This window comes from Petromyzon marinus, chromosome 51, assembly GCF_048934315.1.
Source record: "Petromyzon marinus isolate PM22_M1 ecotype Great Lakes invasive population chromosome 51, UKy_Petmar_22M1.pri1.0, whole genome shotgun sequence".
Classification (NCBI taxonomy): Eukaryota; Metazoa; Chordata; class Hyperoartia; order Petromyzontiformes; family Petromyzontidae; genus Petromyzon; species Petromyzon marinus.
The window spans coordinates 678,552-702,169 of NC_133717.1; the positions used below are offsets into that span (position 1 = coordinate 678,552).

Here is a 23,618-nt window from a genome sequence, read left to right on the forward strand (position 1 = left end):
GTTCTCCTCCTGTTCTGCAGACTAAGAGTGAGTTTGGAGTCTGTGTGTTCTCGCCCTGTTCTGCAGACTTAGAGTGGGTGTGGAGTCTGTGTGTTCTACTCCTGTTCTGCAGACAAACAGTGAGTGTGGAGTCTGTGTTTTCTCCTCTTGTTCTGTAGAATGAGAGTGAGTGTGGAGTCTGTGTGTTCTCCTCCTGTTCTGCAGACTGAGAGTGAGTGTGGAGTCAGTGTTCTCCTCCTGTTCTGCAGACTAAGAGTGAGTGTGGAGTCTGTGTGCCGTCCCTTGCTTCTGCAGACTGAGAGTGTGGTGTCTTTGTGTTCTACCCCTGTTTTGCAGACTGAGAGTGAGTGTGGAGTCTGTGTGTTCTCCTTCTGTTCTGCAGACTGAGAGTGAGTGTGAAGTCTGTGTGTTCTCCCAAAGTTCTGCAGACTGAGAGTGAGTGTGGAGTCTGTGTTATCCCCCTGTTCTGCAGACTGAGAATGAGTGTGAAGTCTGTGTGTTCTCTTCCTGTTCTGCAGACTGAGAGTGAGTGTGGTGTCTGTGCGTTTTCCTCCTGTTCTGCAGACTAAGAGTGAGTGTGGAGTCAGTGTGTCCGCTCTTTGTTCTGCAGACTGAGAGTCAGTGTGGAGTCTGTGTGTTCTCCCTCTGTTCTGCAGACTGAGAGTGAGTTTGGAGTCTGTGTTATCCCCCTGTTCTGCAGACTGAGACTGAGTGAGGATTCTGTGTGTTCTCCCTCTGTTCTGCAGACTGAGAGTGAGTGTGGAGTCTGTGTGTTCTCCCGCTGTGCTGCAGACTGAGAGTGAGTGTGGAGTCTCTGTGTTCTCCCGCTGTTTTGCAGACTGAGAGTGAGTATGGTGTCTGTGCGTTCTCCCCCTGTTCTGCAGGCTGAGAGTGAGTGTGGAGTCTGTGTGTCCTCCCCCTGTTCTGCAGACTGTGTGAGTGAATGTGTGGAGGCTCGTGAAGGACGCTGCTGCTGGGCAGTTAGAGGCAGTCGCCCTCCAACAACAACTGAGGGCAGAGGAGCGACGCTCACAACAACGAGCGAAGCTCCGTGCGGCTAAAATACAGCAAGTTGGCACAGTAGAGGGTACAGCTGGTGCGTCGGCCTGTCATCTGAGTAACCCAACCCATAGCACCTGGGTCTGTTCCGAGACCTCCTGTCAGCGAGCACTTCAGGTGGCCTAAAAGTGCACCTGGCCTGGCACAGGCGCTTTTGTGACGTCACCGTCACTTAGTGGCAAATGGCGGTTGTATTGGTGTGGAGTTTGTATGTTCTCCTCCTGTTCTGCAGTGTGACCGGAGTTTGTATGATCTCCCCACGTTCTGTAGAGTGAGTTAGTGAATATAGTTTGTATGATCTTCCCCCGTTCTGCAGAGTGAGTGAGTGAATAGAGTTTTATGTTCTTCCCCTGTTCTGCAGAGTGAGTGAATGAATAGCGTTTGTATGATCTCCCCCCGTTCTGCAGAGTGAGTGAGTGAATAGAGTTTGTATGATCTTTCCCTGTTCTGCAGAGTGAGTGAGTGAATAGAGTTTGTATGATCTTCCCCCGTCCTGCAGAGTGAGTGAATAGAGTTTGTATGATCTTTCCCTGTTCTGCAGACTGAGTGAGTGAATAGAGTTTGTATGATCTTCCCCCGTTCTGCAGAGTGAGTTGATATATTCTGTGTTCTCCCTCTATTCTGCAGAGTGAGATTGATTCAGGATTCTGTGCGTTCTCCCTCTGTTCTGCAGACTGAGAGTGAGTGTGGAGTCTGTGTGTTCTCCCGCTGTTTTGCAGACTGAGAGTGAGTGTGGTGTCTGTTCGTTCTCCCCCTGTTCTGCAGGCTGAGAGTGAGTGTGGAGTCTGTGTGTTCTCCCCCTGTTCTGCAGACTGTGTGAGTGAATGTGTGGAGGCTCGTGAAGGACGCTGCTGCTGGGCAGTTAGAGGCAGTCGCCCTCCAACAACAACTGAGGACAGAGGAGCGACGCTCACAACAACGAGCGAAGCTCCGGGCGGCTAAAATACAGCAAGTTGGCACAGTATAGGGTACAGCTGGTGCGTCGGCCTGTCATCTGAGTAAGCCAACCCATCGCACCTGGGTCTGTTCCGAGACCTCCTGTCAGCGAGCTGTCGACACTTCAGGTGCCCTCAAAGTGCACCTGGCCTGGCACAGGCGCCTTGGTGACGTCACCGTCACTTAGTGGCGAATGGCGGTTGTATTGGTGTGGAGTTTGTATGTTCTCCTCCTGTTCTGCAGAGTGACCGGAGTTTGTATGATCTCCCCCGTTCTGCAGAGTGAGTGAGTTAATAGAGTTTGTATGATCTTCCCCTGTTCTGCAGAGTGAGTGAGTCAATAGAGTTTGTATGATCTTCCCCCGTTCTGCAGAGTGAGTGAGTGAATAGAGTTTTATGTTCTTCCCCGTTCTGCAGAGTGAGTGAGTTAATAGAGTTTGTATGATCTTCCTCCATCCTGCAGAGTGAGTGAGTGAATAGAGTTTGTATGTTCTTCCCCTGTTCTGCAGAGTGAGTCAATAGAGTTTGTATGATCTTCCCCCGTTCTGCAGAGTGAGTGAGTGAATAGAGTTTTATGTTCTTCCCCTGTTCTGCAGAGTGAGTGAGTGAATAGCGTTTGTATGATCTCCCCCCGTTCTGCAGAGTGAGTGAGTGAATAGAGTTTGTATGATCTTTCCCTGTTCTGCAGAGTGAGTGAATAGCGTTTGTATGATCTCCCCCCGTTCTGCAGAGTGAGTGAATAGAGTTTGTATGATCTTCCCCCGTCCTGCAGAGTGAGTGAATAGAGTTTGTATGATCTTTCCCTGTGCTGCAGAGTGAGTGAGTGAATAGAGTATGTATGATCTTCCCCTGTTCTGCAGAGTGAGTGAATATAGTTTTATGATCTTCCCCTGTCTGCAGAGTGAGTGAGTCAATAGCGTTTGTATGATCTCCCCCCGTTCTGCAAAGTGAGTGAATATAGTTTTATGTTCTTCCCCTGTTCTGCAGAGTGAGTGGTCCAATAGAGTTTGTATGATCTTCCCCCGTTCTGCAGAGTTAGTGAGTGAGTTAATATAGTTTGTATGATCTCCCTCCGTTCTGCAGAGTGAGTGAGTAAATATAGTTTGTATGATCTCCCCCCATTCTGCAGAGTGAGTGAGTAAAGTTTGTATTGTATAGTTGGTGGAGTTTGTATGATCTCCCTCTATTCTGTAGAGTGAGTGTCAATGTGGAGTTGGTATGATCTCCCCCTGTTCTGCAGAGTGAGTGTCAGTGTGCTGTTTTGTATGATCTCCCCCTATTCTACATGGGTTTCCTCCAGGTTATCCGGTTCCCTCCCATAGTTAAGCCCACTCACATAACGTACAACAGCAACTGGTATTGGGTAAAACATCCCAAATTCTGAAAAACAATTAATTAAAATTTCACCAATTGGGATCTCACAAAGCATCTACATTGCTCCTCCCCCACCCTTAATCGTATTGCGGAAACTCGACAGAACCATCCCGAAAAAACACCTCGAACTCCTTAGAGTAAAGCGCCCGAGTCTGGAATCGAACTCAGGAACTTCCTTCCGTGACGCCTGACCGGTCACCACTGCGGCTGCCACCCTGCTGTGATCTACGAGCAATCGGAGTGCACTCTCCCTCTACACTCTCCCCTACACTCTCATCTAAAGCCTACGTGTTAAACTGAATCGGAGTGGTGCGCTCAGTCTCCACTCTCCGTCCTGAGCCAGTGCTGAAAATTCGACATTCCCATGAGCACCGCCGCAATAAGCCACACGTGACGGCTTCCAACGAGAGCTAGGATCGGGAACGCTGCCGCTGCTGCACCGGAGAGGGGGTCGCCCCTCCCCCCGAGCGCCGCCGAGTGGATCTGGGGCCGCGACCGCCAGGTGGAGCCACGTGGCCCTTGTGGAGGACTCCCCTCGCATCCCCTGGCGTCTGCTCGCATCCTCCTCCTCCTCCCGGCTCGCAGGCCCCTCCTCGTCCCCCACCTCGTGCGCTCAGAGCTGCAGGCGCGCGTCTGTCCCTGTGCCACTCTCCACTCCTGCAGAGGAGAGACGGAGAGAGAGAGAGTACGTGCTGCCAGAGCTGAGGGCGAGCAGAGGATTCTGCACTCTCCCTCTGCACTCTCCCCTACACTCTCCTCCACACTCTCCCCTACACTCTCCCCTACACTCTCCCCTACACTCTCCTCCACACTCTCCCCTACACTCTCCCCTACACTCTCATCCACACTCTCCCCTACACTCTCCCCCACACTCTCCCCTACACTCTCCCCTACACTCTCCCCTACACTCTCCCCTACACTCTCCCCCACACTCTCCCCTACACTCTCCTCTACACTCTCCCCTACACTCTCCCCTACACTCTCATCCACACTCTCCTCCACACTCTCCCCTACACTCTCCCCTACACTCTCCCCCACACTCTACCCCACACTCTCCCCTACACTCTCCCCCACACTCTCCCCCACACGCTCCCCCACACTCTCCCCTACACTCTCCCCTACACTCTCCCCTACACTCTCCCCTACACTCTCCTCTGCACTCTCCCCTACACTCTCCTCCACACTCTCCCCTACACTCTCCCCTACACTCTCCTCCACACTCTCCCCTACACTCTCCCCTACACTCTCCCCTACACTCTCCCCTACACTCTCCCCTGCACTCTCCTCCACACTCTCCCCTACACTCTCCTCCACACTCTCCCCTACACTCTCCCCTGCACTCTCCTCTACACTCTCCCCTGCACTCTCCCCTACACTCTCCCCTACACTCTCCCCTACACTCTCCCCTACACTCTCCTCCACACTCTCCCCTACACTCTCCTCCACACTCTCTTCCACACTCTCCCCTACACTCTCCCCTACACTCTCCCCTGCACTCTCCTCTACACTCTCCCCCACACTCTCCCCTACACTCTCCTCCACACTCTCCCCTGCACTCTCCCCTACACTCTCCCCTACACTCTCCTCTCATTTCCAGTCTGCTCTCATTTAATATTAACGCTCCTCCACTCTCCACCCTCCCCTCATCTCTCGAATCTCCTCTAACCTCCACCGCCCTCTCCACACTCATCCACTCTCCAATACAATTTGCATTCTCCACTCTCTCCACTCATCGCCACTCTCCTCCTGTCCCATCTCCCCTCTCCACTCGTTCCTCCGCACTCTCTCACTCTCTGCACTCACCTCCACGCTGCTCTCCCGCGCACGCCTCCCCAACGCGTGCTGGCACGATCCGACCTGAAGTCTCAAACTCCCGAGTCCTCCTCGCCTCGTCTCTCAGAGTTCCGAGAGAGAACGGGCGAGCGGAGGAGGAGCGCGAACGTCGCTCAACTCATCCATGAGCGCCCCGCGCAACGCGACGCAGTCGCCTGCCCTGCTGTGGTCGGGCGCCTCGGGGGTGCAGCACGGGTGGATGGAGGAGGACGACGACGCCGTGTGGGACGAGCGGCTTCCGGCGGAGGACGCGGAGGGCGACTCCGCGATGCCGGGTCCTGCGCTGCGCGCCTCCATCGCGGCGCTGTACGCGGCGATCATGGCCGTGGGGGTGGTGGGGAACGTGGCGCTGATGAGCGCCGTGTGCCGCGCGCGCTCCCTGCGCAGCGGCCCCAACGTGCAGCTGTGCAGCCTGGCGCTGGGCGACGCCGTCCTGCTGCTCGCCTGCGTGCCCGTGGACGCCGCCAAGTATTTCGCGCCGCAGTGGCTCTTCGGAGAATTCGGCTGCAAGCTGATCCCCTATATCCAGCTCACGAGCGTCGGGGTGTCCGTGTTCACGCTCACCGCGCTCTCCGCCGACAGGTGAGGAGGAGGAGGGGGCACGGCCACCTCACCCGGCCTCACCCTTCGCCTGCATATTGCTCACCCGCACACTCCACGACGGCGAGGGGACGGCTCGAACTCACTCCTCAATAGGGACGACTTGGGGAAGCTGTCGTCCAGTAGTGGATAGAGCACGGTGGATGATCACGATGATGACGGACGACGTGAAACCGCACCACCTGTGGCTTGCTCTCCGTGATGTGCAGCCTCTCGCTACTGCACAGAGTGGCGGCTCGCGGTCTTAACCTCTGACCCCGTCACTTAGCAGTGTTATTTGGTTTAACACAGAGCAGCAGTAGTAGAAGGAGGGCTTTCGTGACCAATACTGTCCATAATAAAAGTATGGTTTGTTAGATCACGTAAATATAAACGTGTCGTTAACCCACCACCACCACCCGACAGCCAATCAGTGAGGTCTGCCACGTAAACAAAACGTGCCAATTAGTGACTACTTCAGCATCATCGGTGTGTTGGAGAGTAAACCCACAAACACACCGCTCTGCTGAACTAGCAGCTAATTGTCACGTTTTGTTTACGTGACAAACCTCACTGATTGGCTGTGACAGGTGGTGGTGAATTTTGATTTAAAGCTTTCGTGACTGCAGTAATTCATATTCTTAGTTTTTTCGGTAAAGTCACGTTGAAGAGAAACAACAAAATAACAAAATATATATAAAACAATAAAAAATTCTCACGACGTTTCGACCATAACTCAAACGGTCATCATCAGGTGTGTCGGTTTGCATAAATTTATTTTGAAAACGGCATATTTATTTATATATATATAAAAAATAACGTTGCGCGTGACGCAAACGTTATTTTTTATATATATATAAATAAATATGCCGTTTTCAAAATAAATTTATGCAAACCGACACACCTGATGATGACCGTTTGAGTTATGGTCGAAACGTCGTGAGAATTTTTTATTGTTTTATATATATTTTGTTATTTTGTTGTTTCTCTTCAACGTGACTTTACCGAAAAAACTAAGAATAGGTGGTGGTGAGTTAACGACGTATTTATATTTACGGGATTTCAACACAGTTGACGAGCACAGGCGCAAAGGCCGAAAATGTCAAACGGTCAACAACAAACAGCAGTATCGTAGATGTAATAGCTAAGAGTTGCTAACGCGTTGCTTGAATTTAACCTTATAGCGGGACCCCAGGGTCCCATAAGCCCTCGGCTTTCGCATAAACTGCGTTGCGACGTTATTGTATGTCTGTTGAAGGCGAACGATACGGCAATCTATTCCTCTCGACGAGCTCTACACGATGCGCTAATCAAACGTGATAGAGGTTTTGGGTTAGATCGCGTAAATATATAAATGTGTCGTTAAATCCCGCCACCACCCGACACAGCCAACTAGTAAGGGTTGTCACGTAAACAGAACGTGCCAATTCGTCACTAGTACAGCACACTGGTGTGTTGGAGAGCCAAGCCACAACATTTATAATCTGAGTACGACGTTTCGCCAGTAATTACAACTAGCTTAATCAGGCTACAGTCAGTTTTGTGGAGAAGTCTTACTGTTTCGTTCCTTATATAGAGGCGTAGATGTGGTGACCACGCTTCTGCTCTCTTGCACAATGTGGGAAGGGGGGGATCACACATTCGAGTCCCGCTCACGGCCAACACCAGTGACAATTATCTGAACCGATCCTGGGCCTCCCCTAGATCAATGAGTGCCTCGTGCGGTGTATAAACATCACCACTCGGGAGACAAAGGCGTCCGGGCGTGTTGCTGGCCACCCACCCCCTCATGTGCCGTACCGGCCTCTATAGGTTCTCGTCAACGGCACATGCTTCTGCAGTCTGCCAATGCTATACTTTGTCTTCTTTGGTTCTTTCGGTAAAGTCACGTAGAATGAGAATAAAATAATAAATTGATAAAATAAAATAACACAATAGTATTCTCACGACGTTTCGGCCACAACACAAGCGGCCTTCATCAGGTGAAATTTCAGGGCGCTTTGTTCCTCTCACACAGCTTAAAGGCCGTGATCTGAACGTGGCTCTTTCACTCCAGCGCTGTCCTACCAGACAGTCTCGCCCTTCACCTGATGAAGGCCGCTTGTGTTGTGGCCGAAACGTCGTGAGAATATTATTGTGTTATTTTATTTAATCAATTTATTATTTTATTCTCATTCTACGTGACTTTACCGAAAGAACCAAAGAAGATGAATCATTGCAGTCACGAAAGCTTTAAATCGAAAAGCTATACTTTGTCTTTGTGAGTGGATGAGAGTATGAGTGAGTCTTTGTAGTGACCGGCAAGACGGTGGTGGTTGAATAGAGCGTGGATGAGATGACGCAGCGGGCGTCTGGTCCTCACCATGGGTGGAGGAATCCACGAGCGAAGTTTACGGGAAAGTGACCACGGTAGTAGCAGCGATAGAGGAGTGACAAGGAGGCGCGTGACACCTTCGAATAAAATTGTGCATTACATTTCTAATTTTATGAGGATGTTCGTGGTACCTGTTTCTATGAGGAGCCGCGTCGACTCCCACTGAGCTATACAGCTCTTTTTATGAAGCGATCGGGCAACAAATGATATCTCAACGAAGTGGATTATCGTGTGGAAATGTATAGCAGCCAAATACTCTAAACGCGTGACGTTGATTATAAATGTGGAGGGAAAAACCGGAGGACCCGGAGAAAAATACACACGACCACGGAGGAGAGAGAAAGAGACACGCAAACTCCAAATATACAGCAGGCGCCAGGGTCAGGATCGAACCCACGCTCTCCTGTGTACCCGGCGAGTGTGGCTGGGCGCGCTCCGTGCGGCTCCCCTCCACGCGGGGTGGCGGAGCGGCGTGTCCCTCACACCGGTCGGTGTCACCGTGGCAGCAACAGCAGCAGTCGTAGCAGCGATAGAAGAGCCATCTGCACTCGTGTCTACATTGCGCGTGGCATTCCTTGAGGTCACGATCAGCAATCAGGATGTCGCCAGTTTCTGGGTGTGCACGCGTGAGCGGTGGAGATTCTGCTGCGCTCGGCGAGGAGGGACGGAGGGAGAGAGCATCGCTCCTGACGATGATGATGATGGTGGTGGTGGTGGCGCCCATAGGACGCACAGCCGCGCTCAGCCCCATCGGGCAGCTGCTATGATCCTCCCGCCAACACGGGGACGTTCATTGTCGAGCAGGAAGAGAGCAATAACAAAAAGAACCTCACAATATGTGTTAATGACGGCCCCTCAAGGTCAATGATGCTCCCCCCTCATCCCCAAAGCGTTTGAGAGATGCCCTCGCACCACGGGGTTAATTGGCCCTTAAAGCTATAACCTTGCAGTCCCACAGAGCAGAATAATACGAACACTAAGAATACCCGGCCTGTTCATCCATCCTACCGACTTGCACTGTTTCTGTGATTATCTCGAGGTGCGACGACGCATGGTGTGTATGCTGGGGTGGGGGGTCCACTCAGCCCATTATCATCATTCCTTTCTCCAGGGTCGATAAATGAGTACCAGTTGGTGTGGGGGAGATCAACAGCGGTTGTTCTATGGATGGTCTCCCTCCATCCTGTCATAGGAATGTGGAATTTGCACCACTGGCTCTGCAAGGCTGTGAACGGGAGATGAGCAGGAATGCCTCAATGCTTATGATGAGATGTTGTCGAGTGATGTTGTCGAGTGATGGGGTGGAGTGATGGGTAGGAGTGATGGTGTGGAGTGATGGTGCGGAGTGATGGTGTGATGCGATGTTGTGTAGTGATGGTGTAGAGTGATGTTGTCGAGTGATGGGGTGGAGTGATGTTGCGGATTGATGGTGCGGATTGATGGTGCGGAGTGATGTTGTGTAGTGATGGTGCGGAGTGATGGTGCGGAGTGATGTTGCGGAGTGATGGTGCGTAGTGATGTTGCGGAGTGATGTTGTGGAGTGATGGTGTGAAGTGTTTGTGTGTAGTGATGGTGCAAAGTGATGGTGCGGAGTGATGGTGTGGAGTGATGTTGCGGAGTGATGGTGTGGAGTGATGTTGCGGAGTGATGGTGCGTAGTGATGTTGCGGAGTGATGTTGTGGAGTGATGTTGCGGAGTGATGGTGCGTAGTGGTGTTGCGGAGTGATGTTGTGGAGTGATGGTGTGAAGTGTTTGTGTGTAGTGATGTTGCGGAGTGATGGTGTGGAGTGATGTTGCGGAGTGATGGTGTGATGGGCCTCTGAACCATTACAGCAGGTTGAATGTAGAGTATATAGACCCATCATTGTTTAGCAAGCGCTCAGTGGCCATATCCTATTGCCCACCGAGTTACCATAGTTGCCCTCGGTGAATGCGTTGCTAAACTAAACATGTTTATTGTAAATTTTGATTTAAATCTTTCGTGACTGCATGGATTCATCTTCTTGGTTCTTTCGGTAAAGTTACGTAGAAGGGAAATAATAAAATAATAAAAATTTTACGTAATAAATAAAATTATCACGACGTTTCAGCCACAACACAAGTAACCTTCCTCAGGTGAAGAAACAACTGTCGGAAAGACAGCGCTCCAATGAACACTGCTAAGCTTGGCAGCGTATTTTAAGCTGGGTGGGAGGGGCAGAGCGCCTTGACAAAGGAGTTTACATATCAACAGAAGAATTTAGCATTGAAGTAGCTGATTGAGTTGAGGGTAAGAATCCACCCATTTTTCGCCATATAGCATTGTGATATATAACGACTTATTGTTGGTAGCTTAGCTGATTGGAGAATATAGAGTTTATTGATAACATTGAGGTAATTTATATTTTCTTTTTTTATTGGTTCACTATGTAGTATTCATTATATATTGTATTGTATACCCAGTTACTGTGAATAGCTCAGATGTGTAGGGCTTGAATTCAACATAGCCATTTCTGTGACCAGTCACAAGCTAATTACTCAGTTATTTCAATGCTAAATTCGCCTAGTTATTTCAATGCTAAATTCTCCTGTTTGATTTGTACTAGGTGCCTCGGTGAATGTATATGCTCTGACTTTAACATAGCTATTTCTGTGACCAGTTACAAGCTAATCACTCAGCTATTTCAATGCTAAATTCTATGCTAATTCCTTTGTCAAGGGGTGCCTCTGCGGATGTGTACACTTTAACTTAGCTATTTCAATGCTAAATTCTATGCTAATTCCTTTGTCAAGGGGTGCCTTTGCAGATGTGTATGCTTTAACATTAATATAGCCTTTTCTGTCACCAGTCACAAGCTAATCACTCAGCCATTTCAATGCTAAATTATATGCTAATTCCTTTGTCAAGGCGCTTTGTTTCTTCTCACACAGCTTAAAGGTCGTGATCTCAGCGTGGCTTTCTCACTTCAGCGCTGTCCTCCAGACAGTCTCGTCCCCTTCACCTGACGAAGGTCGCTTGTGTTGTGGCCGAAACGTCGTGAGAATATTATTGTGTTATTTTTATTTTATCAATTTATTATTTTATTCTCATTCTACGTGACTTTACCGAAAGAACCAAAGAAGAAGAAGAAGTAGCTATGTTAAAGTCAGAGTTTACATATCAACAGAGGCATTTAGTATGTTGACGCTAAAGAACTGCAACTACCCAACTATCATAAAATAAACCGATGTGAAAGAACTAAATATAAACTACATCAATATAATCAATGTACTCAATATATTTTCCAATAAGTTGAGCTATTAACATAAAGTAACATAATTCATAAGGCAATATATAGTATCGCAATTGCACAGCGAATACACAGCCGTGTGGTACACAGTAGGGTTGGCAGAACAACACATAGTGCAATACCACAAGTCCAACATTTCTATAGTCCAAAGTATAATTCAACAAGAAAAACATCTTAAAGTGACTATGTGACTGTGCAAACAGAAAGTCCATGGAAAAAAACAGCAAAAATATTCCTGAAAAAAGCACCGTACACCAACGCTGTGTGCAAAAATTCCCAGTGGGATGCAAGTCAAACAACAACAACTACAAAAACTTAGATTAAGGCCATCAGTCTAACTCCGTACTACAACAAAACAAACATGTTTAAACCAAAAAACGTTTCCAAATCACCAAAAAATAAAGCCATAATTGCAACGTAACAGTGATCACAAGGACTGTGACCGAATTTTTACAATAAACTACATAAATAACATGTAACACCAAATCCTAGAGCCATAGCTGTCTGCATGAGTTACTCCTCAACAATAGAAGCATCGGTCGGAGTATCAAATTGTTCAATGCACCTTTAAGATCGGCACGCTAAATCAAAATACAGATAATACTTTGCAGCGTCATCCTGAGCGAAACATTTTATTTTATTTTACGTCAATGTATAGCAGTGGCAGCTAGGGGTGTACAACTCCTCTAGAGCAGTTTTGAGAGAATATCTCATTGGTAGTGATTCAAGTTGCAGTTTATTGGCAATAGCATTCCATTGCACAGTGACGGTGAGTCATTGTGCATTGCAGTTCTACGTCGAAAAGAGTGGCGGTTTCTTTTTTCCTCGGCGTTGGCACCACGGAAAGCGGCGAGCGTTGTTCGGACGGGCGGGTCCATCTATGCTCGGAACGGAGGAGGGGAGAGAGAGGGGGAGGCGGCCGCGGTGCGCTGCTCTGTGTTGTGTTGCGGCTGTGCTGTGGACTGGACTGCTATGCATTGCAATGTTGTACCTTTCAATCTAAACTACATTGTATGGTGTCGTATACACAGCCCAATGTGGGCTCTAGCATCGTGCATTATATTGATGTGCCTCCAGCTGAACTTTTTTCTGCATTGCACGACTGTGCGCTGTGGTATGCACTGCCATAGACAAACCACACCATTGAATTATACTTTGGACTATAGAAATGTTGGACTTGTGGTATTGCACTATGTGTTGTTCTGCCAACCCTACTGTGTACCACACTGCTGTGTATTTGCTGTGGAATTGCGATACTATATATTGCCTTATGAATTATGTTACTTTATTTTAATAGCTCAGCTTATTGGAAAATATATTGAGTACATTGATTATATTCATGTAGTTTATATTTAGTTCTTTCACATCGGTTTATTGTATGATAGTTGGGTAGTTGCAGTTCTTTAGCATCAATATACTAAATGCCTCTGTTGATATGTAAACTCTGACTTTAACATAGCTACTTCCGTGACCAGTTACATGCTAATTCCTCACACTAGCATCATGCTAATCTCCCAGTTACATGCTAATTTCTGACTTTAACATCCTGCTAATCTCTCACATTAACACAGCTACTTCAATACTAAATTCTTCTGTTGATATATAAACTCCTTTGTCAAGGCGCTCTGCCCCTCCCACCCAGCTCAAAATACGCTGCCAAGCTCAGCAGTGTTCATTGGAGCGCTGTCTTTCCGACAGTTCTGTTTCTTCACCTGAGGAAGGCTACTTGTGTTGTGGCTGAAACGTCGTGATCATTTTATTTGATTATGTTTTATTTTTATTTTATTACTTCCCTTCTACGTGACTTTCTCGAATGAACCAAGAAGATGTTTATTGTAGTTTATCAGGTAAGGTCCACTGAGCTATGGTAGCTCTCTTTTAGAAGCGATCTGGCCACAAATAATAGCTCAACGAAGTGGCTTATCATCATGTGTAAATGTGTAGCAGCCGAATACTCTAAACGCGTGATGCTGATTCTAAATGCGGAGGGACAAACCGAAGGGTCCGGAGAAAAATCCACGCGACCACGGGGAGAAAGAGAGAGACATATACGAACTCCTTTATACCAGGCGAGGTAGTTAACATCTCGTCACCGTGGCTGGTGATGCTTCCCGAGTGGTTCTTGGCCTCTGGAGGTGAACGATCCACAGCTGTGTCCAATGCGGTGAAGACGCGGCACGAGGGGCGGAAGTCGAAGAGAATCCGCACAACGTTTCCTCACAGTTGGAGTGAGTTCCTGCTGCGCGAGTCGGCTCTGAGGCGTTGGTGCTCATCCACTGTCCACAGCTCGTGAAGGACCCCCTGCTCGGGCAGTTTGGGGCAGTTGCCCTCCGGCAACAACGTTCTGCAGACTGAGAGTGAGTGTGGGGTCTGTGTGTTCTCCCTCTGTTCTGCAGACTGAGAGTGAGTGTGGGGTCTGTGTGTTCTCCCCCTGTTCTGCAGACTGAGAGTGAGTGTGGAGTCTCTGTGTTCTCCCGCTGTTTTGCAGACTGAGAGTGAGTATGGTGTCTGTGCGTTCTCCCCCTGTTCTGCAGGCTGAGAGTGAGTGTGGAGTCTGTGTGTCCTCCCCCTGTTCTGCAGACTGTGTGAGTGAATGTGTGGAGGCTCGTGAAGGACGCTGCTGCTGGGCAGTTAGAGGCAGTCGCCCTCCAACAACAACTGAGGACAGAGGAGCGACGCTCACAACAACGAGCGGACCGCCGGGCGGATAAAACGCAGAGAGTTGGCACAGATGGTGTATCTGCCAGTCCTCAGTCAACCCACGGCACCGGGTTCTCTTCCGTGACCTCCTGTCAGCGAACTTTCAACACTTTACGTGGCTTCAAAGCGCACCGAGCATGGGACAAGCGCTGTGGTGACGTCACCTCCACTTAGTAGTGAACGGCGGTTGTTGTTGTGGTTGTTGTAGTTATTGTGGTGGTACTCATTCATTTGTTTTACCGACCCTCTGGGGAGGAGGAGGATGATGAGGATGACAGGCGAGTGAACCCTCCGTGCCAGGATTTGCTTGCAAGCCGTTCCCGCTCGGAGCAGCCACGGAATTGGCGATTTCGCGACACCGCATACAATGCCCCGGGAGGGATCGATCAAAGCTAATCGGTTACCGATGGACGCGTGGGGAGGGTATAAATGGAGGCAAATAAAAGTGGCGGAACTGTAAAAGAAGTTAAATTGCAGAATATCCCCCGCTCTCTTCACCCCGAGCCCCGGTTTAGCTGCACGCCGATGGTTCGAGCAGGCGACATAACGCCATGTAACGGGCCCGCCTATTGCCTCACCACCACCTACAATAATAATAATAAAATAATAGATTTTCCCGAATAGAGATTATTTTTTATTTAGATTAGATCGCGTAAATATATAAATGTGTCGTTAACCCGCCACCACCCGACACAGCCCACTTAGTAAGGTTTGTCACGTAAACAAAACGTGCCAATTTGCTACTAGTTCAGCACACCGTTTGTGTTGGAGAATAAACCCACAAACATTTACAATCCCAGTACAACCACCCAAAAAAAACCTCTATTATGGATAATGTTGGTCGCGAAATCTTACTACGTGTTCAATAATATATCAAATTTCTGAATATTGCATCGAGAATGAAAGTGAGATAAGCAAACAGGAGCTGAACTCAGCGATCCGCACGCTTCTGCAGATTCCCGGCAGAGAGAGGCAGAGAGAGGGGGGGGTGGTCTCGGAGGGGTCGTGTAGAAGGGGTGGAATGTGGAATTCCTCTCCAGGAGCTCGAGAATGCCGATGGAGAGATGCGGACCTTTATCCAGATCTACGACGTCAAGGAAGACGAATGCACGCCGCAGTAAAACACAAAATCCAGACCACGAAAACAAACCCATGAGAGACGACGGCGGAAATGAGAATAGATTATAGACTCAAGCGTGGCTCCTGCTCTGAGCCGGACTCGTCTGGGGGGAGGGGGGGGGCATTGTGTTTGCATTGTGGCTCAGCGTGCACAACTCACACTCTCTCCAGGGTGGATAAAGTAAGTACCGCTGAGTGTCAAGTCAATAATGATACGAGTACAATTGGTATTCACACCACACGGATAGCGCAAGGCAATCACGAAGGCGCCGAGTTAGTGAGTGACGAGAGAACGAATGAATAAGTGCGTGGCGAGGGAGCGAGTGGGTGGGTGAGGGTGGCCACCTTTTCCATCAACCAAAACCGGGACGTATTTCTCAGGCAGCATCAGCTCTACCAACACTGCGCGCCCTTACTGTCACAATGAGGCTCAACTCAATACCAGATCTCGGTACCCATCCTGCCACCCGCTCGCCAACACCATCCTGTTCGCCACACCATCGCACAGATGACGGACGCAACTCTGATCCGTGCGTGGTGCCGGGTTGGCTAGGCCCATCATCCCTCCAGGGTCGACCCAAATAAATACCACTTAAATTTCGATTTAAAGCTTTCGTGACTGCAGGGATTCATCTTCTGGGTTCTGTCCGTGACTTTACCGAAAGAACCCAGAAGATAAATACCACTTGTTGGGGTGAAATCAACGGTGGTTGTCCTGTGGATAAACTCGTCATGGAAATGTGGAATATACACACCCCGCAGGTACAGGGCGATCGTGAAGCCCATGAAGCTGCAGCGCGCCGCGCCGCGCCACGCTCTGCGCCGCGCCCTGGCGCGCGCCGCCCTCATATGGGCGCTGGCGCTCGCCCTGGCGCTGCCCGACGCCGTCCTCTCGCACGTCCACGCCTTCTACCTGGACGACGACGACACCGCCGCCGTGGACGATGAGGAGGAGCCGCGGACGGGCGACTCCGCCTCGGGCGACGGGGGCGACGCCACGGGGGCGGCGGCGGCCCCCCACGGTCGCACGCTGCTCGTCTGCGTGCCCTTCCCGCTGGACGGCGACGCGCAGCCGCTGCGCATCCACGCCTCGCTCCTCTTCCTCGCCTACTACGCGCTGCCCCTGTGCGCTATCTGCGGCTACTACTATCACATCGCGCGCGCGCTCCTCGCCAGCGCGCGCGAGCTGCCGGGGGAGCGCGGAGGCGGCGGTGGAGAGCACGCGTGGAGACAGGTGCCCGCTCTCAGCGCTCGCGCTCCTCAGGGTTGCACCGCCACAGTGCGGCAGGGTGTAGTGGCGGTGGTGGTGATGGCGAAGTGGTGACACTCGCGCCTCTCAGCAAGATAGACCCTGGGTTCGATTCCCGACTCGGGTGCCTTTACTGTGTGGAGTTTGTATGTTCTCCCTGTGTTCTGCGTGGGTTTCCTCCGGGGTTCTTCGGTTCGAATAGCTAAAACATGGAATTGGTATTGGCCAAACATCAGTTGCCTGCTAATGTCTAAAGTCGGATTACACGAAACAACATTGCCCCAACCGGGGAAACGTGGCAGGACCCTCCTGAGCGCGTGTCTGGGGTGGTGGTCCTGTATGGATGAGCTCAATGCGCGGCCCTGCAACTTCTTACATAATACATTTATATATTCCATCAAGGTCCTTATGATCTTCTGATCTCCAACTGCTCAGCGCTCCCAGGTCAGGTTGCGCTCTTTTGGTGATCGGTGAGCGTGGCACCAACGCTATGGAACGCCTTGGCACTTGAAATCAGGCAATCGAAGTTGGTAGATAAATTTGTCTGCTTTGAAGCCCCATCTCTTGAAAGTGGCCTTCCCTCTATAGTTTGGTCGGTTGCCCCTGGTTCTATTTTAGTTTCCTGATTTTTATGCATTGCGCATTTGGGATCCAGGATGCAATTTGCATTAGGCATTTGAATTATTATTCTTGCTCACGCCCCAGCTGGTGGAAGGGAGTCCAATGGTCTAAGACTCGAGCTCCAGAGACCGCGTCACTAGAGCAGAGGTTCTCAACCGGGGATATGCGGACCCCTGGGGGTGCGTGGCATTGTCCCAGGTGGTACATGAGTCGATTTATAAATGTGTGAAATTATTTCATACGTGAGTTAATGTTGAATAATCATGTTGTATGAATCTTCCAATATAAAATAACTATGATAAAATGTAAATCCATATGTAACCTAGAACTATATAAATACCTTTCTAAACTCATTAATCGTAAACAAAGTTGTTTCCAAGAGTTAACCAGTGAACAAATTACGTGATGCATGCAGAGCGTCCGTTGATTTGTTTTATTCGCTTGCAGTTACTCACTAGTTAGGATATCTCACAAAATCGACAATTGGTTAAAATATCTATGTTCATTATTAATGCATTTATTGCCTCTGAGCCATGTTGGGTCAGTTGAAGGGGGTACGCGGTTGAAACAAAATTCAACAAGGGGGGTAACAGCAGTAGCCAAACAAGTTGATAACCACTGTTGTAGAGGGTGTTTTGGACCTCATTCCACGTTCGCCAGATGTATATATATTGTATATATGTTGTGTGTGTATAGTGACGCACTCACTGACACTAGGAGTAGGAGGCACTCTATTTATTAACAGCCTTAACAGGTTACAAAGGTAACTACAGCTCCCAGTCAGGGCAGCTGGCAGACTGCCTGACTGACGACGCCGAGATGGTGAAGACGCAGACGAAGACTCCAGCAGCACGACGGGATCCCACTCCAGGCAACAGTCCTGAGCCTTCGCTCGGGGTCCCCTTTTATCCTCCCAGCGTGGCCTCGCTCCGCCCCGGCCACGCCCCCTTCCAGAACCTACTAGAACCTACTAGCGGGTTCCCGGGCTTACCTCACCTGCCCCCTCTATCACCTTTCCCCTACATCCCTCTCTCTGGTTTATCACGTGACCTGCTGTCAGACAGGGCTGCTGCAACTGCAGATTCCCTTCTCTGCCAGCAACCAACGCTATGCTACGTAGTGACCCATTCCATGCCCCTACACGTGTCTATATGTTGAACTTCTTTCGTCCTTCTCGCGCACCACGTACGGTGCGAAAGAAGTTTAACACACGTACAGGAACATACAGCAGCCAACCGTGCTAATCGGAGGTGCGCGGGAAGAGGTGAGAGCAGGGGCGCAGCTCCCTTCAACGGGTTGGGGGGGGGGGCTATCAGAGATCCGACTGTGGCCCCCCTCCTTTCTCCCGACTCACTTTTTATTGAAATAGCTAACGAATTTTTTCGATTTAAAGCTTTCGTGACTGCAAGAATTCATCTTTTTTGGTTCTTTCGGTAAAGTCACGTAGAATGAGAATAAAATAATAAAATAAGACAATCAAATTCTCACGACGTTTCGGCCACAACACAAGTAGCCTTCTTCAGGTGAAAGAACAGAACTGTCGGGACAACAGAGCTTGAATGAACGCTGTTTTTTTCACATCGGTTTACTTTATGATAGTTGGTAGTTGGAGGCCTTTAGCGTCCATATACTAAATGCCTCTGTTGATATGTAAACTTTGACTTTAACACAGTTATTTCTGTCACAAGCTAATCCCTCAGCTATTTCAATGCTGATTTTTTTTTCATTTGTAACAAAAAAAATGTGTTTGAAATTTACGGTTAATTGTGGGATATTTTCTTTTGAAAATGTTTTCTCAACACTTGTATAATTTGTTTATCCGTCGATTCCCCCCCCCCCCCCGTGGGCGACTGAGCCCCCGACGCGTCGCAGAACGCTGCCACATACACCCCCCCCCCCCCCATAGTTGCGCCCCTGGGTAGGAGTACCCACACTTTACCCCACCAGACTCGATTAACTGCGGCGTATCCATTACACTGCTGAGGGGGGGGGGGGGGGTGGGGGGCAGAGGAAGGTGGTGGTGGAGGGTTTAAAGGATCGTTTCCACTGCGCGCCAGGAAGAGTCCCCACACGTGGGGATGGTGCAGGGGTGGGTGGCTGACGCTTGGCGTTCTTCACTCTCCCTCGGCCAGAGCCGTCCCTATGGTGCGGCCAATCGGTCGTGACCGCCCCGGGCCCTGCGCTTTAGCGGGGGGGGGGGGGGGGACATCGACGTCGCGGTGTCAGATGTCATACCGCCGCTTTAGTTTGAAGGCGTCGGGGAGACACTTCACAGTGTGCGACCTGGCTGTCACAAATGATAGCTCAACGAAGTGGCTCATCGTCATCGTGTCTAAAATGGATAACAGCAGCGAAACACTCTCAGTGCGTGACGTCGATCCTAAACGTGGAGGGGGAAAACCGGAGGACCCGGAGAAAAATCCACGGGGAGGGAATGAGAGACACGCAAACTCTAAATAGACAGCAGGCGCCAGGCTCAAGATCGAACCCACGACCTCCTGTATACCAGGCGAGGGAGAACATCTTTCCACCCCTTACATAAACACAGTGGCGAATATGTCAACCGGTTCTCGGCATTCCCTCATCAACTCAGCCTTAAATTAACATCTGGCACGGTGTGTCAACATGAGCACAGGCAGCAGCTGGGCGTGGAGTTGGCCGGCCCCGTAGGTGCCGTGCCACCCTTAATAGGTGCTCGCACACAGCACTTGCTCTGACCGCGTCTGTCGAGGCTACTATAAACGGGTGGGGCGTGGGGGGTCTTTGTGTCCGTGTCGCCGCAGGTGCAGGCGCGCAGGAAGCTGGCGCGCACCGTGCTGGTGCTGGCGGCGCTCTTCGCCGCGTGCTGGCTGCCCGCACACCTCCTGTACCTCTACCGCGCGTTCGCCCCGGGGCAGGCGGCCGCGTCGCGCGCTCACCTCCTGCTCACCGTGGCGGCGCGCGCCCTCTCCTTCTGCGGCTCCTGCGTCAACCCCATGGCGCTCTACCTGCTCAGCGACGGCTTCCGCGCGCACCTCCGCGCCGATTTGTCTCCGTGCCGCCGCCTCTTCCGCGGTGTCGGAGGCGGCGGCAGTGGAGGAGGAGACGCGGGAGCCGCGATGCGACGCAGGCGGCGGCGGCGCAGCACGAGGCTCGCGTCCGTGCTGACGCGCGCCACGTCCGTGCGCAGCACGAGCAGCCTCGCGGGGGGCAGCGAGCGCAGGGGGGTGGCCTTCCAGCTGAGCGTCCCCGACATCGCCCTGCTCGAGCCGCACGGCCCGCAGCCAGCCGCGCTGCAAGCGAATGCGTGACCAGGGCGGAGAGGGCCGGAGGCCGTCCGTGGTCGTGCCTGCTGTTGTGCAGCACCCCTGGTAGTTACCTCGCTGCGCTGGACAGGAGTGCGACGTAGAGTAGGCAGGGCGATTGATGACGGTCGCCTCCGATCACTCTCATGTCGGAACAACCATGTGTACGTAGGGATGTTGAACTTCTTTCGCACCGTACGTAGCCAACCGCGCTAATCGGAGGTTCGAAACGTGGTCACTGTTCCGTTGATTCCTCCGCCCGTGTTGATAACTCGGTCTGCCAGGCACTGACAGCCTCGTCTCCTCCACGCAGTGCTTGACCACCACACTGCAGATCACAACAACAACAGCCACCGTTTGTCATCACAGCGCCTGTGCCAGGCTAGGTGCACTTTGAGGCTGCGTGAAGTATCGAAGTCCCGCTGATGGAAGGTCATGGGAGTGCCATGGGTCGACTGACTGATAGATGCACCACCGGTGCACCCAACTGTTCCAACTCGCTGCTTTTAACCGTCCGGCGCTGTGCTCGTTGTTGTGAGCCTCACTCTTCTGTCCTCCGTTGCAGGATGCTACTGCCCCTGCACGGGCCTCCTCCACATTTTCCGATCTTGACACCCGTGGTAGGGGCCGTCCATAAATGACGTCACGCACCTGGGGGGTCAGACATTTGTGACGATGTGTGACGAGGGGGGGTTGAGAAATGTGACGTCACATTAAAATGCGCAACTTTAAATAAATATAGACAACACGTTCTACTTAATTAAATAGACTTTTTAATAAATGTTTTCTCCTACAACATCAGAGTGCAGCGCCACATTAAATAGTTTAAAGCGATTTGAAGCATGTTTTTTTTTTTGGGGGGGGGCAGAGCTTTGTGACGTCATATTTGAGGGGGGGTCTGACTTTTTGTGAAGCCGTGTGACGAAAGGGGGGGGGGTTAAAAATCGTCCAAAATCGCGTGACGTCATTTATGGACGGCCCCGTATCAGTTATCAGTAAGTCAACTCAGCTCCACATCCTCGTGTACCATATCGATCCATCTTTTCCCGAGCTTGTGCCGCGCACTTTTAGCCTCCTCTATCCGGCCAAACAGAAGCTGTTTGGGCATGCAGTCACTGGGCATGGCAGAGGAGCTCACTAATGGGATGGTGTCCAGATCTTTTAAAGATCTGTGAGCTTGCACAATCCAGCTTGGCTTAGCCCAGAATGAATCCGAGGCAGGCCAGCCTGAATGTTTCAAACAGGAGCAGATGTTCTTTCAAAGGGTCCAAGTATTGCAAGCACAGGAGAAGGGTATGACCGTGGCCGAGAAGACCTGGAGCTTATTTTGGAGCGACTGGCCAGGTAGCTTCCACACAGCGTTGCGCAGCTGATGAAAAGAGATTGCCGCTCGACACTGATTCGGATTGAGACTTCTGCCAAACTGGAACTAGTCATAAGCACACTGCCCAGATGCATATTCTATGGTTCTTTCGGTAAAGTCACGTAGATAGAAAAATAATAACAATAAAATAATTAAAATAAAAAATGAAAATAAAGTGAATAAAAATAAAAAATCACGACGTTTCGATCGCAAAACAAGCGGTCGTCATCAGGAACAGGGAGGTTCGCCTCGGAGGGAAAGCTGTAGCTGTCAGTGCGGCTTGGAAGCGTATTATTAAATAATACATACTACAATTCCTTATAGGGGAAACAATACTAATTAACGGATTACCAACGTAGCATATAATCACAATAACACACATTACAACTAATTACTAATCTACAACTCATTACTAATCATAACCATTGACTGATTACCAATCGATTATATAATTAAAATCCCCCCCCTCCTCCGCCTCAAATCACTGCACCTGAAATGAGTTAAATGATGACGTCACCCTGCTGCTGCTCTATTTAAGACCGGGAGCAAGTGAAGGCTTTACCATTCTGGCGAATTGCCCGATGATGCTGGATGTAATTACCAGCGAAACGTCGTTCTCAAATTTTAAATGATGTTGATTCACTCTTCAACACACCGGTGGGCTAAAGTAGTGAACTATTTGTCCTTTGTAAACGTGACACATTTTTTACTGTTTGGCCGTGTCGGGTGGTGGAGGGCTACGACACATTTATAAATAACGCGATCTAGCCCAAAAACCTTTATCATGGACAAATCAAGTAATGACCCAAAGTGGTTGAAGACATCTTTCCAATGACTGCTGATTTTTTTAATTTTAACCACACTGCCCAGGTATGGGAACTCCTCCACTCTTTTCACCACTGCCACATCGCTCGTGGGAAGTTGAAGGGGTGGGGTGTTTGATGGCACAAATATCCAGACAGGTGCTTAGTTTTAGCGGGGCTGATGGTAAGCCCATGCTCAGCTGCAGGGTCTTCAACTCCTCGGAGCGAGTAGCAATTACCAGATCATCAACATACATAACATGGTTGATTAATAGGAAGCCATCCCCTGATGGCATTCGGGAATCAATCAGCCTCCCATTGTATGCATACCAGATGGAAATATCTCTGTTACAGCCAAGGAAAGCTTCTCGAACAACGTGGTCAGACACACCGACTCATTCACTCACCACACTGCAACAACAACACACTGACCCACTCACTCACCGACCACACTCCGGTCACATCAACACACTCACCGACTCACCACACTGCAGGTCACCTAATTTATCTTTCTGCTTCTTCGCTTGCATTGCTCCACTTGGGAATTCCCTCTCCCGTCATCATCATCAACGTGTCTTCTCCACTAGGCTCTTACAACAATAGCCCTGCTCAATTCAAGAAATGTGTCGGCTCTTACCGCCAACAACTTCGGCAGTGCTGTTGGTTGTTTGGTCGTTTCGCCGTCGTGGGGCCTTGTGCTGAGTACCCAGAGTGCTGGGCACCCGGAGTGCCAAGCTCTCAGTGCCCATTCTCAGCCTCGCTGCGTACACTCCGATTGCCCATCTCTCTCTGGGCGGCCGGCGCTCGCGCTCCCCAGGAGTGCGGACACATCGCCCGGGGGCTCTCACTTTGACCACCCGCTGGATTTTTTTCCAGATGTCATGGCAAAAGAGCCACAGTGAGTTATCCGTGCTCATCTCCTGTTTACAACCCCCGTGCAGAGCCAACTCCTAACCGACCAGGATTTGAACTTTCCATTGCGAGCCGCTCGCTTCAACTGCTGAGCGTGCAGCCGTGAGTTGCAGGTCGCGTGACAATCTGGGGGGCAGCGGTGCG

The 23,618-nt window shown here is 50.4% G+C and overlaps 1 protein-coding gene across 1 annotated transcript; it reads left to right on the top strand.

Annotated features, from left to right (window-relative positions):
- The first annotated feature begins 5,318 nt into the window (after positions 1-5,318).
- LOC116953326 (neuromedin-B receptor-like) lies at positions 5,319-22,388 on the top strand. The gene is made up of 2 exons (XM_076074881.1): positions 5,319-5,783; positions 19,853-22,388. The coding sequence occupies exons 1-2, from the start codon at positions 5,326-5,328 to the stop codon at positions 20,400-20,402; spliced, it is 1,008 nt and encodes a 335-aa protein (XP_075930996.1). The 5' UTR covers positions 5,319-5,325; the 3' UTR covers positions 20,403-22,388.
- Positions 22,389-23,618: the final 1,230 nt, after the last annotated feature.

Excerpts from the sequence above, each read along its gene's own strand:
- LOC116953326 (XM_076074881.1), top strand. The coding sequence starts at position 5,326 with ATGAGCGCCCCGCGCAACGCGACGCAGTCGCCTGCCCTGCTGTGGTCG. Across the intron at positions 5,784-19,852 it reads ACCGCGCTCTCCGCCGACAG|AACGGGTGGGGCGTGGGGGG; the intron begins GTGAGGAGGAGG and ends GAGGCTACTATA.